We start from the raw sequence: 13,054 nt of genomic DNA on the forward strand, positions 1-13,054 counted from the left end.
TTTTCCCCCAGCCGCAAGACAACCACGCAAAGATGCCAATCCAGATATTTCCACTTCCTTCCCCAAAAAATCGACTTCCAAGGCAGGGCTCAGGCCATTGAGGCTCGGTATGCTGTCCTACCTAGCGGAGAACTCCTCGAAGGTCTCTTCAGCATGCTCGCTTCGTCGGGGCATCGAAGTGGTGAAGTGGGCAACGGCCGAGCGGGCCACAAGAGGCTGCATGGCAGGTCGGATGGGAGCAGCGCGGACGCCGCGAGCGACACGGATGAAGGCGGACATTTTGCGGAGGAGGTATACAAAGAGTGGTGATTGTCTGTTGTCGGAGGAGAGGTCGTGTATTGGTGGTAGAGGTAGTAGTGGGCTGGCTTTTTCCCGGCTCGGGTGATGACTGCAGACTTGTTTGGGCTACCGGATGGGCTGAGAGTTGATGACTAAGGCAAGGCTATACCTGATCGCGTAGGCGTGGGGACGAGTGCGAATTGTACGGCAGACGGTCGGAGCATGGCGATTTAGTATGGGAAACACAGTAGTGATACTGTATTTTAAGAGCTTACTCTAATTCACTTCATTCGTCACTATCAGGTGTCAGTCAATTGTTGAAGAACTTGAGTTCAAGGGCAGTTCCAAGTTGCGCCAGGCTTTAGATAGCCGAGAATTGAATTGATACAAGGTCTCTCAGTACCTGCGTTTATTCGGCTTCAGCGAATTCATCAATTGGTATGGCATGTAACAGAGAATCGATAGAAATTGAAAGCGACCAATCGTTGAGCTGGCATTAAAATGATTACAGCACCCACCCGCTCGCTCGGTTGACATCTGCATGACGGGATAGAACAGCCACACCATGACACAAGCACGGCCACAACCATGGCCACACAGCCGCTTGTGGTTCATGCTTTGACAATACGTCGCACCCTGGAGAAGAATTAAGTTGAGTTGACGTCTCCTAAGCGAAATCTTGATTAAAGGTTCCTTCGTACCTAGACTAGGTAGTTTGAAGAATCACCTCAAGTCTGCCAATGGATTGCGGATCGATTCAATATGGGGTAATTACCGATATTGTTGTATTGAGTTTTACCGCGAGATGAAATTGTCAAGGAGTAAAGGATCACCATTAGAAATACCATACATAGTCAATGAGCAACTGGCCCTTTTGGAAGGGCTTTGAGGACAGTTACAGGACTTGACCTTCACTTCACAGAAGAATAGTTCCCTTCTTCCTCGATCTTTTCGGATCGGTCCCGGCAATGCCGCTTACATGTGGCTATTCTACCATCGTGGTACGAAGTACGGATATTAAATGACGATTGTCTAACAGGCTTTTGTCCCAAGTTTGGCAGAACCAATGAGTAGCAGTTGGGTGCCACCTCCCGGTCATGGCCGCAGTCTTGGCGTCTAGTAAGCCTCGGGACCACAGGCACAGACTAACAAGCACGACAGATGGAGGCAGACCGAGTAAATAAGCAAACCTAACGGTCAGGTACAACAGGCCTACCACCTACTAAGCATGGGCAAGCTTCAGGGGATTTCGAGGTCTAGCGTCACCGCATCTTTGTTGTTCTGACAATGGATCGTGGAGGTTTGTCTTTGATGGATATTGTATATCACGTGTAAATATAGTACCTATCTGCAGAACTATGTACTCGGGTAACCCGGGCATATCACATGCAATTCAGCTGTAATAAATCCAATTGAATTAATCTCATCTCGGGGCTTGCTTACACGTGTGGTCCTTGGTCTTGCGAGCGCGTGTCATGATTCCCCAAAGGAAGATAGCCAACGGCGCACGAGCCTGGTCAATTCTTGGTTGTCCGGGGTCCACTGGGTTTTTGGCCATGAAATAACATAAATGCATGGAGATTGGGCCAAGTCTCGAAAATGCCCCTTACAAAGATGTACTAGTGGCACCTCAATGGAAGGAAATGCGCTGCAAGGTGCCACTTTCACTTTGCTTTGCTGCTTGTTGTCCAAAGAGTCCACTGCCTAGTGCCCGCGGGCACCGGAGATCCAGTCCATAGGTGCAGTGCAGGTGCAGGTGCAGATGTAGACAGTGGAAGGTTATGGTAAGCGGTCGCGGTCGCGGTGTGGATGGAAATTTCCCCTTTTTGATCTATCCGACCTTCCTCCCTCAATTAAAACTCTACTCTCCTCCTCCCCTTTTATTCTCCTTTTTAATTCTACGCATTCCCACATCGCCGTTTACTTGGCTTCTTCTTTAAACTTCTCATCTCTCCGGAGAACTTCTTCTTCTTGTCATTCCTTGTCACTCTTTGCTTGAGTTGCCTTCACGTGTCCTCCCGTCGTCGCGTCTTGGAGAAGAAAGCCACGTCGAATACGTAATTCGTCTACTCCTACAACTTAATAAAGGCTCTCGTGGTCTCAATTGTGTCGCTCCCAACGATCAATTAACTCGCCCATCATGTCTGCGACTCCCGCTACCTTTTACGAGCAGCTGCCGCTGCCTACCATCGACCGTCCCTTTGGTATTCACCTGTGGCCCATCTTCGACAAGGCTTTCACTGCTGTTGTCGGCTACTCTGCCAATGACTTCAAGTTTGTGCCTTTCGAGACTCCCATGTCCACCCTCAAGTCGACATCGATCTTCATTGTCATTTACTACTGCATCATCTTCGGTGGTCGCGAGTGGATGCGCAACCGCGAGCCTTTCAAGCTCAAGGGTCTTTTCTTGATCCATAACCTCTACCTGACTCTGATCAGTGGTACTCTCCTAGCTCTCTTCATTGAGCAGCTTCTCCCCACTGTTGTCCGTGGCGGTATCTTCCATGCTATTTGTGATGCTGAGGGTGGCTGGACCCAGCCCCTTGTCGTTCTGTACTACGTGAGTATCCAGCGAAATTAAATTCACATGCGCTCTGGCTAACATACGCACAGCTCAACTACCTCACAAAGTACCTCGAGCTCCTCGACACCGTCTTCCTGTTCCTCAAGAAGAAGCCTCTCAGTATGTTATCCGATCCATATACAAAAAGAACCGCAAACTAACGTCTACAGCCTTCCTCCACTGCTACCACCATGGTGCTACCGCTTTCCTCTGCTACACTCAGCTCATCGGTTCCACCTCCGTCTCTTGGGTTCCCATTGTCCTGAACCTCCTCGTCCACGTCGTCATGTACTGGTACTACTTCCAGAGCGCTCGTGGTGTCCGTGTTTGGTGGAAGGAGTGGGTTACCCGTCTCCAGATCATCCAGTTCGTCATTGATCTCGGATTCATCTACTTCGCCTCTTACACCTACTTCACCTCGACCTACTTCCAATGGATGCCCAATGCTGGCAAGTGCTCTGGCGAGGAGTTTGCTGCTTTCTCCGGTATCATCACCATCAGCTCTTACCTCGTCCTCTTCATCTCCTTCTACTTCGCCACCTACAAGAAGCAAGGAAAGGCCCCTACCGGCCGACAGAGCCTCCGCCGCATGTCCCAGGCTCCTCTTCCCGACCCTCACCTGGTCCAGACCACTCCCGTCAAGAAGTCTAACGGTGCCTCTACCACTGGCGCCAAGACCAACAGCGCCTCTGCCCGATCCCGCAAGGCTTAAGTGGCTGGCCACACCGTCGAAATAGGACATGTGTATTGTAATCAATAACTTGGTCTGTGTCGATGAGTTGCTTCGGTAACGACTGCATAATGCTACGCGAGCATGTAAGCTACCATCGCGTTGGAGTTGGATGTGGATTGATATTAGCGGCTTCAAACGTATATAAAAAGCAGTTTGGAGATTTGCTATTCAAAAACGGTTGAGCTCAGTTGGTTTCACAGCTAAGACCTTCTATGAATAATAGTCCTTATGTGGGCAGCAATAATGACGGAGGGTGTTGACGATGCTTCTCACGGGTTTTGTTTTACGAGGCGAACATGGGGGCATTTTGAAGGACGGGAATGGTTTTTGGGACCCAAGTCTCGGCCGACTCAGTTCGGCCCCAGGCTACGACGATCTATCTAGAACCCTTGTAATCAATTTCGCAGCTATGTATGATAGAATTATTGATTCCAGAGTAAAGTCTGGGAATGAATGATATTGCTAGATCACTCACTACGTACTCTCGTGTTTGACTGTATTATATTCTCTAAAGCTGGACCGAAGTCCCTCCTATAACTTCATTGCAGTTCTAGCCATTTACCTTGAGCCTTGTGGGTTTGAAGAATATGCTTATTATCCATATCTACCACCAATGTCGACCCTATGAAAGCGTAAGATCCGTCTACATTAGGCCTCAAGATGACTGGCTTGTTGTAGCCTGCGAGGACAGAGGCGATCGCCTTTCACAACTTGATGGTCAACTTCACCCAAGTATCCCTCGCTTGTCTCGAAAAATTGGTAATGGTGAAACAAGGTAACAATAGCGAAAGTGGCGTCTATACGCCGCTGTCTATCCCAGGAGCTGAGTTCCGAGAAGATGTCTGGATTGATTCCCAATCGGGTCACATCTATTGCTGGAAAGGCCAGCTTGAGAATGTTTTCATCCCAGTCACTACCCAAGGTATTCTGGACAGTGTCGGATGGTTCTTGGTTAAAGTAAGCGATTAGCATGGCCAGATTCATAGCGGTATGTATCAAGTCCCGAGTAGTGCGTTGAAGTGAGTTGACACGTAGTAATCGAATAATGGCCTGTGCTGCTAGAATACCGGATACGTGACGTGAATTGCGCGCCGTGAAAGAGCTTGCCAACGACATAAACGACGCAAGAATTGCATAATCTTCACCTCTCGGGTACTCTGTTGTCAAAGTGACAGATCCCATATCAACACCCCAAGTAAATAGACTTTAAGTCTCCTCGACGACAAACGGGTAAGCGTCAAGGTCCGCTGGCAGTGAAGACGGCGCACCCTGAGCCAATATCTTCATGTCGCTAGCTTTATAGTACCATGGGACAGCCACGTCCTTTTTCTCTGGATAATTGGGTACCCAACTTGGTAGGTCGGATTCACCAAACTTTCCTACTCCTGCTAGGGACAGGAAGGCCAGCGGAGTGCGTACGTGCATCGTCTTTTGGGTGCGTGCAGCTTTCAACCATCCAGCGATATACTTGGTGTACACGTGCGAAGCCCTGTTCTCAGGGCTGTAGTTTGGGCTCATAGGGATACCTGACACTCCAAGAAGACCATAAATATGATCCCGATGATCGGTGGCTTCCAAATTGACTGCAAAAGTAGAGATTACCCAACCTTTGAACCCATCTGGGTCAGGTATCTTGGTACGTGCCTGGGCAAGCAATAACCAGGACAGCTTGCCTCAGGAAAGTCGACTGCTCAAGAGGTCCCATGCTGTATCTGACAGAAAGTCCGGCCGCTTCGTGTCGCTCCTCGTGATAGAGGAGATGCCGTGTTGAATACCACGGGTGGACCATTCCAGGTTGGATTTCCCTGGACTGATGAAGGCTAATTGGTCGGCAAGGACGACTTCTTGGAATACCCATGCCCTTTTCCAATACTGATGTTGTAGAAAGTCGGCCACGGCAGACCAAGGATCGATGAGATGGTTGTTGGGGAGGTTAGATCCTCTGTCGAGACAAAGCTCGGGATAACCCCGTAACCACTCAATGTCGAAGGGCGTCGTGGACACAATGCCCTTATTGGTGGCGTTTTGATCTATTATCTTTCCTATTGTTTTGATAGTATCGAAAGCAAGGGAGTAGTCCTTCGGTCCAGCCCATGCGAGAGTAGAGTGGGCAAGTTGAAAGATACGACGCATGAGCTGAACTTGCTGAGATCTTTCCTCGTGATCATCCTGATTGATGCATATCGCATCCGCCCAGAGGTATTGGCAATCAGATTGCGAGCGAAAAGGCTCATAGCTCAACATACAAAGGAATGCTGAGGCCAAGTTATCTGGGATCTTGACAGTGTTACCCTCGATTGTGATTTGGCCATAGTGCTCAGGATTGCCCAAGAGGTATAACAGTGCTGCATATCTTGGTTTGTCATCTAGTGATGCTGTAACGAGTTCAAATCCAGAAGATGGGCCTTGGGGGACATTGAGTAGTCGAATTTGAGATGTCTCTGGGTTGAGAGGTTTGTAAAGACGTGAGGAACACCTTTGGCCTGTCAAGTTTCTAGGGTAATATCGCAATTTGTTTAGGTGGGATCGTAGAGGAGCCTGTAAGAAGCGACGCATAGTTGACAAAAGGTCGTGTCATTTTCAGTAACCAAGACGCACATTATTGTTGTTTTGCTCATTATCATGTTTTGTTAGCTTGTTCTGTTTCGATGTTTGGGCTGACGGCGATTAATATCAATCCGCCTTGCCAAAACATATTGAGTGATATATTTGGGGCTGTAAGTACTCAAAATCCAATCAAACAAAGGTAGCATCTGGTGGATTCTTCAAAAACAGATAAAGTGTTTTGTTATAGTATGTTATATTAGATGAAGCAAAGACGTGGATACAAAACAGTCTCAGAGGTTGTGCATGATTTTACCATTTCTCCTTCAACCCCCAGCCAGCATTTTCAGCTCATATGAGATGAAGCAGCTAATTGACGTCATGTCAAGGGTCCAAACGTCGATATCGACCAAAAGCAAACAAGTAGAAACAGCGACTTAAATTAATCACAAACCATAGCGATGTAGCAGCGCGTGTGCTTCTTCAACATGCCCCAAGACATGGATGTTTGAAAGATGACCCTTGTTTACTTTGCGGTGCTCCATTGGTTGCGCTTGTGAAAGGTCCTCCAGTACGACGATCATGGAGAAATAGACACGCTCAGGCTTTTGATTTGGGCTGAGTTTCTCACTAGAAACAGAAGCGCTTACACCAATGACACGTAACTATCAGACGATGGCTTACTGACTGATTATCCCCCTTTTCTCCCTAAACATTGCTGACAGAAAGTAACTTTGTGCAGGTACCTGTAAGGGGGAACGGATAGGTAAGCATCCAGCGTAATGCAATGCAATACTTGTGGTGTTTGCTTGTCTGTGATACGCAGGACAAGTTTGACATTGAACAAGGAGCCAGCCATCTCTGTCTTTTGTCTTTGTCTTTATTCCATTCCTGGCAGCCAAGACTTCGTTTCTCGTTTCCGCTTCCCCCCTGTTGATCTGCCCGTGAACAAGGAGCAAGGAGGTCCAATCTTGGTGCTGATCTCTGCTGTAACCATTATCAAAGCGCCTGATTCAAGAGCCAAAGATAGATGGCGCGCTTGCAGACGCCACTCACTCAGCGCCTGAGGAATGCGGGCTGGCGGGGTAAGGCTAAAGCTGTATGATGTTTGGAAATAGCGTTTAACATGGTGAAGCATTGGAAGCTTGTCGTCCGCCCGGTCTATGCCAAGTAGAGATTTCAACGTTGCGATACTTCGTCTGATCTCGCTGTTTGTTCTACACAGACGGGCAGGCAAGGCAGGCACGCGTTTGGGTCTTTGTTCCTTCCCTCCATTTCAATTCGGACCTACGTCTAATTGGCACGTGCTTTCTACCCCTGTCGAAAAAGGCAGGTACTACCCTACCTCTATTAGGGAACGTTGATGAGACCCCTGTAATTACCCTTCAATCTTTTTACTATTGATCGGTTCCCCAGAAATCAAACCCAATTGAATCGACGACTTGGATTTGAGGATCGACCAAAGGTCTCTCTTAATAACGTCCCCTCCTTCGCTTCCTCCCTCTCCCTCTCGCCTCTTGTCGATCTCTCTTCTCTCACTCGGAGCCTGAGCATTTGAAGTTTGTTCATTGTTAATACTTTTCTGCGGCGCATTTCTGTTCCTTCTCTTTCATATACAGCGCGCCTTCCTCTCTTCCTCTCACTCTCTTTTTTCCCCATTCGCGCCCTGAACCTTACCCCCCTGTCTCTATCCAGCTGTCACTTCGACCAAAACCACGACCAAACCACCACGCCAAGATGCGAAACCCCTTCCGACGTCGGAACAAGAAGGACAAGGCTGGAAGTGGTGGCCAGAGCTCTGACTTTGTCGTTCCTTTCGAGTTCCGCCCTCAGGGTGCTGGATGTCCGCCGTTATATCCCCCAACTCGAAACTCAGCATATTTGCTTGCTCATCTACCGCCAAAGGTCCTTGAGCGCATCTTTGCTTTTGTTTGCCCGCATGCCCTTGACGAGAGTTATGAAACTTGTGAAGGCAGTGCCAGTTCAAGCGACAGCGTCTGTATGCTATGTGACCTGCGCGATGTTGCTCACTGTGTCCAAGTCTGTCGCGCATGGCGTCCAAGCGCGGTCAAAGTCTTGTAAGTCGTGTTGAGGTGGCCCGATGACATAGAGTCGCTAACCCCTGTCTGCCAGATATCACAGCGTTCGCATCGATCCAGTCCACTATTGCCGCCTAGAAGAATGGCTCGCCGAAAGACGAAAAAAGACCTCCCGCTTCGACCGCAATGGCATACCTGAGGATCCGGCCCAGGCTCGCCTACGTCTTCTTCGGCGCACCGTTCGCGATGATCCGACACGAATTGGAAAGTACGTTCAGTACCTGAAGCTTCCGTACATGTTGCGCGAGTCCTCCCAAGTTGAGCTTGCACAGACCATTGCCGTCCTCCCAAACCTCAAATATGTCGATCTGCCAGAGGGCATGTTCTGCGACGATCCTCATTATTCGACCCTCCGACTCGAAGTACAAGCCCGCTGTCCAAACCTTCGAAAGATGACATATGTTGGTGGCTCAGAACGTAGCTTGGCCATGCTAGCTTCGGGACAAGTGTGGCCCAACCTGGAAGTGCTGGAATTGAACAACCTCAACGTCGATCCTGCAGTAATTAGAGCAGTTCTTGGTAGTCTCGACAACCTACAAGCGCTGAAGGTCTCGAACACACCAGGCCTTTCGGATGAGGTCCTCTCATCATCAGACGGAATGGCTACATTACCCCCCATCAAAGAGCTCGTGCTTAAGGATACGCCCGGTGTGACCTTGAGAGGTCTCATTGCGTATCTGGCATGGCAGGAGACTCAGCAAGCCTTGACAGTCCTTACGCTAAAGGATACCGGTGTGCATCCAGCAAGCTTGCAAGAAATCTTTACCATGGCTTCATCGCTCAAGACGCTTGCAATCCAGTCTAAGGTTACAGAGCAGTTCCCGAGCTCAATTGTTACTAGGCCATTTTCATCACAGTCTCTAGAAACTTTGAGATATGAGATTTCCCCAGCGTCAACGGGTCCCTTTGATAGCGTAACAATGGGTTACTATACCTTCCTCGCGACATCTATCCTTGGCGGTGGTTTTCCAAAATTGAGACAGCTTTATGTGCACGATGAGAGTTTCCCTGACCAGCTTCAGGGGCTTCCACCCCCTAACGCTGCATTCGCTGGAGGTCATACTCGCTCTGGTTCTAACTCATCGTCGAAGTCGAACCCTGTGTTTGGTTTCTCGCCCCCTTCGAACTTGTTACCCGCCTCGGCAAACCTCCCCATGAACAGAAGGCCTGTATCACATGTCCAGCCACCAAGCAAACGTTTCAGCTCGAACAATCCTTTTGCACCTCGCATGCCAACCTCAGCAGCTCCCACACACACACTCGAAGTCTTTACCAAGAGCGACGAGTTCGGCAAGTGGAACTTTGTGTCAGTTGATCCAATGTTCAAATCTGGCTCAACAACGTCCCGACGGCCGATGAGCAGCTACGGGCTGGCGGCGGATGTGACGGGACCTGGTTGGGATCGAGGGGATGCTCGGCGTAGTGTTATGGTTGGTAATGGAACTGGTGTGTTCTTAGCTGTGCCTGGCCAAGGGGGCGATGATGGTGCATTTGGCGGAAGCTCTGATCCATGGCGACCTCAAAGCAGCGGAGGGTCACCTCGACGTAGTCGAGAACTATGGTGATGAACGCACCTCGCTCAGACTTGCAGGCAAGTTTACGGTTATCTCAGTGGGACTCTTGTGTATATGAGATGTCTTGACTGATAATATTTTCTTTATCCTGTATTTTTTTGGTGGGATTGTTGGGCAGAGGCTGGATTATGATATTATAGTGGATGAAAGGCAGTGAGATTGATATCCGTGGGAATTGGTTGTCATGCAAAATACCCCAGCAGTTGTACAAAGGATTCAAGATGCTTGTATCGCTGGTAGATGGACGTAATTACTCCTAGGTCAACTGGCAGATCTACCATAGGTACTCTAGATCTAAAAGAACAGACTTTTGCAAAGAGCACAACACATTCCAGTGATATATCTTGTATTCGGTTTAGCTTCTCTGTGATAGTGTATTCAGGGTCCATTGATCGACGAGAGTATATTCCTGGGAGAAGTCGAATACCTAGTGGGTGGTAGAAAAGCTGACCTCCCAAGTCTTGGGATATAAAAATAGGTAAGTAGTCTACGAAGTATGGTCTAAGTAGCATAAATTGATCTACGAATATCGTCTCTCATGCTTCCAGTGGCTAATCCTTCCGATACCCTGAGGCTTGAACAGATTCCTCATCAGCAACACATCAGCTAGGTACCTAAGCGTGCATATCGATGGAGCCAAGGGTCTTTTACATCGTCACAGCGTGCATGTACTTCCAACTTGACTCGAGAGTTGCAAAATACTGTGCAAAGGTCACTCGCCAGTTGGCAGTTGCATCACACAAACGCACCATGACTCAAGGGAACAAGCAAGATTCGTGACGTTTTAGGATTTCTAACCTTGCAGCACCATACGTCGATCATCCTTCAGTTCTCAAGTTTCATAAACTGGGTGCAGATTTATGACGTTATTATGCATGGTGAGGTATACCCCTGTTCATTCTAAAAATGGGCTTGAGCTTACCCTAGACATGCACAATATTCAACTACAGATTGACTTCATCAACAAAAACAAATTTTCTTGTAGATAAGCAACCTCTAGAATAGCTCACAGGTTGCGATAAAAAATATAACTGATGCGGAAGCAGCAGCAATCATTATTCTAATCTAAAGTATTGGGCGTCATGCTGTTACAAGGTCCCCAGGATAGCATCGTTGTCACTTACACTCATCTCTGTCACTAGAAACCATACAGCAACTGTATGTATTACACGTCGCTAAGCTATTGATACAATTCTTTACTGAAACATGTAGAAAGAAAGTGCCTACTTTTGGCAGGCTGTAAAATCCTTCAACCCGGCATCAGGTACCTGGTTGTTGGGAAGACAAAACTTGATATCTTCACCTTTCAGGTCATGGCCAAAGACTCGAACATGTTCACGCTGAGTAATCTGTCAGAAAAGCATCCCAATGTCTCCAGTATAGCACTTACCTCTGTGATTTCCAAAAACTCTTTATAAATGCCGTCTGACTTCATACGATCCCGCACAAGGTCGACAACTCCACCCATAAGTGCAACCACGGTAGTGACTTTGCTGTCCCATGTCACAAGTGCTGAAACACCTTCGCCGTCAATGCGAGTTGATTCAGTACTGCCGTAAGGATCTAGGACATACCGTTTTAGTTGCATGTACTTGATCAGGAATGCGTATACGTACTTTGCATTTTCTTGGCAACGATCATGTTCCTCCACCAGGCAAGGCCAATCGCTTTATCAAACAAGACAACTGGGAACACGCCGTAGGGGGTGATAACATCGAGCTCTTGGTCCTTCTGACTAGCGATTGAGGGAATACCGGCAGGCGAAATGTAGCCAATGATTTCATCGGTCTTTGGATCAGTCGAGTTGTTGACCGAAGCGTAGAGACCAGGAGATCTAGTGACTACAGAGTTACACGTGCGAGCGCGCTCACCGTTTTTAAATAGACGACTGGACAATGAATGAGCTTCATGCAAACATCCTTGAGTTTTTGGATAACTTACCGAACGATTTCGACATCATGATATGGCAGCTCGAGCTGGTTCCAAATCTCATGACTGGAAAACCAGAAACCTTTGGTAGTTTTATTAATATGAAGAGACACGGGGGTTTCAAGTAATACATACCTTTTCGGACTGTGATGGGACCGACACCACTTTTATTGTATTCTGCTTTCTCCAATTTGGGTCGCTTGTACTCCCACAGGGTTTGCTTATCCTTTTTAGATAAGTTGGTAAAGAATTGCAAGAAGTAGGTCAAAAGCTCTCCCTCGTAGGGATCATCCAGGTAGGTTTCGGTCTCACACTTGTAAGACTGCTGCTTGTGGTTTACTGGGAGAGTCTGGTCACTAATTGCAGTCACGGCACAGATCTTCCCTTTACCCATGTAGAAGATCTTGGGAGCAGTTGAAGCAACATACTCGAGCCAATGCTGCCACCCGTCGGCAATTTTGTGGAATTTTGCACTGGACTGTCTCTGAAGGGCTTCAATACAGGCGTAAACAGCCCAAACAAGCTCTCTGGTACAATTGTTATTAAGTTGGCCTTAGATAACTTGGTGTCATGTCACCTACCCATTGTCCAGACCTGGAACCCTGTCGTCCCAATCATTCTGCGGCGAAATCTTCTGAACATCCGTCTTGATCCAAGGAAGAAAGCCACCGAAGCCAGGATAGGTCTGATTGAACTGCTTGTACGTGTTGAGCTTTGTCTCCATGATGGATGCAGCAAATGCCGGGGCGGCTTGAAGGTTCTCAGGAGTTAGAAAGCGGGCAGCTTCCTTGGATCCCGAAATGGCTTGGGCGTAGAGCATAATTTGCAGTGCCTGGGTTATTTATTAGCACTTAAGTTGTTCAGGTTAGTGGATAATCACTTACTTCTTTACTGGCGGCACTGAAGGTATGCTTTTTGGTGAGCATGCCAGTCTTCCAGTCAAGCTGGGTGCCATCGTACGACATGCCATTCTTGGTGTTGTAGGCTACATCGTTCTGATGAAACTTGCCTTCCCAGTAGAGAAGGTCCCAAGTGAAATCATCAGGGCGTTGGAGTATATCTTTTTGAGACCACTCAAGGCCGAAACGGCAAGACGGCGGTTTGGAATTGGTGTATTGTGGTGAACCCTCAACCAACGGCAGAGAGAAGGCCAAGGCAGCGCCTAACGAAGAGAACTTCATGGCAAAAATGAGATGTATTCGTCTTTGAGCCTTTTTGGGCTTCTGGTGCTTCTCAATGAAGAGATTCAGTGATGCCAGAAGAGTCAATTGGCGATCCTGCCTCGTCTTTGTTTGAACCTGATGAGGACTTGACTAGCTCAATTAACAGGGAT

At 48.1% G+C, this 13,054-nt stretch overlaps 4 protein-coding genes across 4 annotated transcripts; 2 read left to right on the forward strand and 2 right to left on the reverse strand.

Annotated features, from left to right (window-relative positions):
• The first annotated feature begins 2,127 nt into the window (after window positions 1-2,127).
• Window positions 2,128-4,048, forward strand: FGSG_07347 (elongation of fatty acids protein 2). Its single transcript, XM_011328804.1, has 3 exons — window positions 2,128-2,839; window positions 2,893-2,962; window positions 3,013-4,048. Exons 1-3 carry the CDS (start codon window positions 2,420-2,422, stop codon window positions 3,552-3,554), a joined length of 1,032 nt encoding a protein of 343 aa, XP_011327106.1. The 5' UTR covers window positions 2,128-2,419; the 3' UTR covers window positions 3,555-4,048.
• A 175-nt stretch (window positions 4,049-4,223) lies between these two features.
• FGSG_07348 (uncharacterized protein) lies at window positions 4,224-6,131 on the reverse strand (the record flags this gene model as incomplete). The annotated part of the gene is made up of 3 exons (XM_011328805.1): window positions 4,224-4,732; window positions 4,844-5,158; window positions 5,351-6,131. The coding sequence occupies 3 exons, from the start codon at window positions 6,129-6,131 to the stop codon at window positions 4,224-4,226; spliced, it is 1,605 nt and encodes a 534-aa protein (XP_011327107.1).
• A 1,725-nt stretch (window positions 6,132-7,856) lies between these two features.
• Window positions 7,857-9,783, forward strand: FGSG_07349 (uncharacterized protein; the record flags this gene model as incomplete). The annotated part of the gene is made up of 2 exons (XM_011328806.1): window positions 7,857-8,197; window positions 8,253-9,783. The coding sequence occupies 2 exons, from the start codon at window positions 7,857-7,859 to the stop codon at window positions 9,781-9,783; spliced, it is 1,872 nt and encodes a 623-aa protein (XP_011327108.1).
• Window positions 9,784-11,015: 1,232 nt separating this feature from the next.
• On the reverse strand, window positions 11,016-12,902 carry FGSG_13134 (uncharacterized protein; the record flags this gene model as incomplete). The annotated part of the gene is made up of 7 exons (XM_011328807.1): window positions 11,016-11,060; window positions 11,183-11,355; window positions 11,409-11,626; window positions 11,734-11,803; window positions 11,857-12,248; window positions 12,303-12,553; window positions 12,606-12,902. The coding sequence occupies 7 exons, from the start codon at window positions 12,900-12,902 to the stop codon at window positions 11,016-11,018; spliced, it is 1,446 nt and encodes a 481-aa protein (XP_011327109.1).
• Window positions 12,903-13,054: the final 152 nt, after the last annotated feature.

The sequence above is a fragment of the Fusarium graminearum genome, chromosome 4 (assembly GCF_000240135.3).
Source record: "Fusarium graminearum PH-1 chromosome 4, whole genome shotgun sequence".
Taxonomy (NCBI): Eukaryota; Fungi; Ascomycota; class Sordariomycetes; order Hypocreales; family Nectriaceae; genus Fusarium; species Fusarium graminearum.

Bases quoted from the DNA above. Each gene is read 5' to 3' on its own strand.
- FGSG_07347 (XM_011328804.1), top strand. From the start codon at position 2,420: ATGTCTGCGACTCCCGCTACCTTTTACGAGCAGCTGCCGCTGCCTACC. The intron at 2,840-2,892 runs GTGAGTATCCAG...ACATACGCACAG, and splicing joins CCCTTGTCGTTCTGTACTAC to CTCAACTACCTCACAAAGTA. The intron at 2,963-3,012 runs GTATGTTATCCG...TAACGTCTACAG, and splicing joins CCTCAAGAAGAAGCCTCTCA to CCTTCCTCCACTGCTACCAC.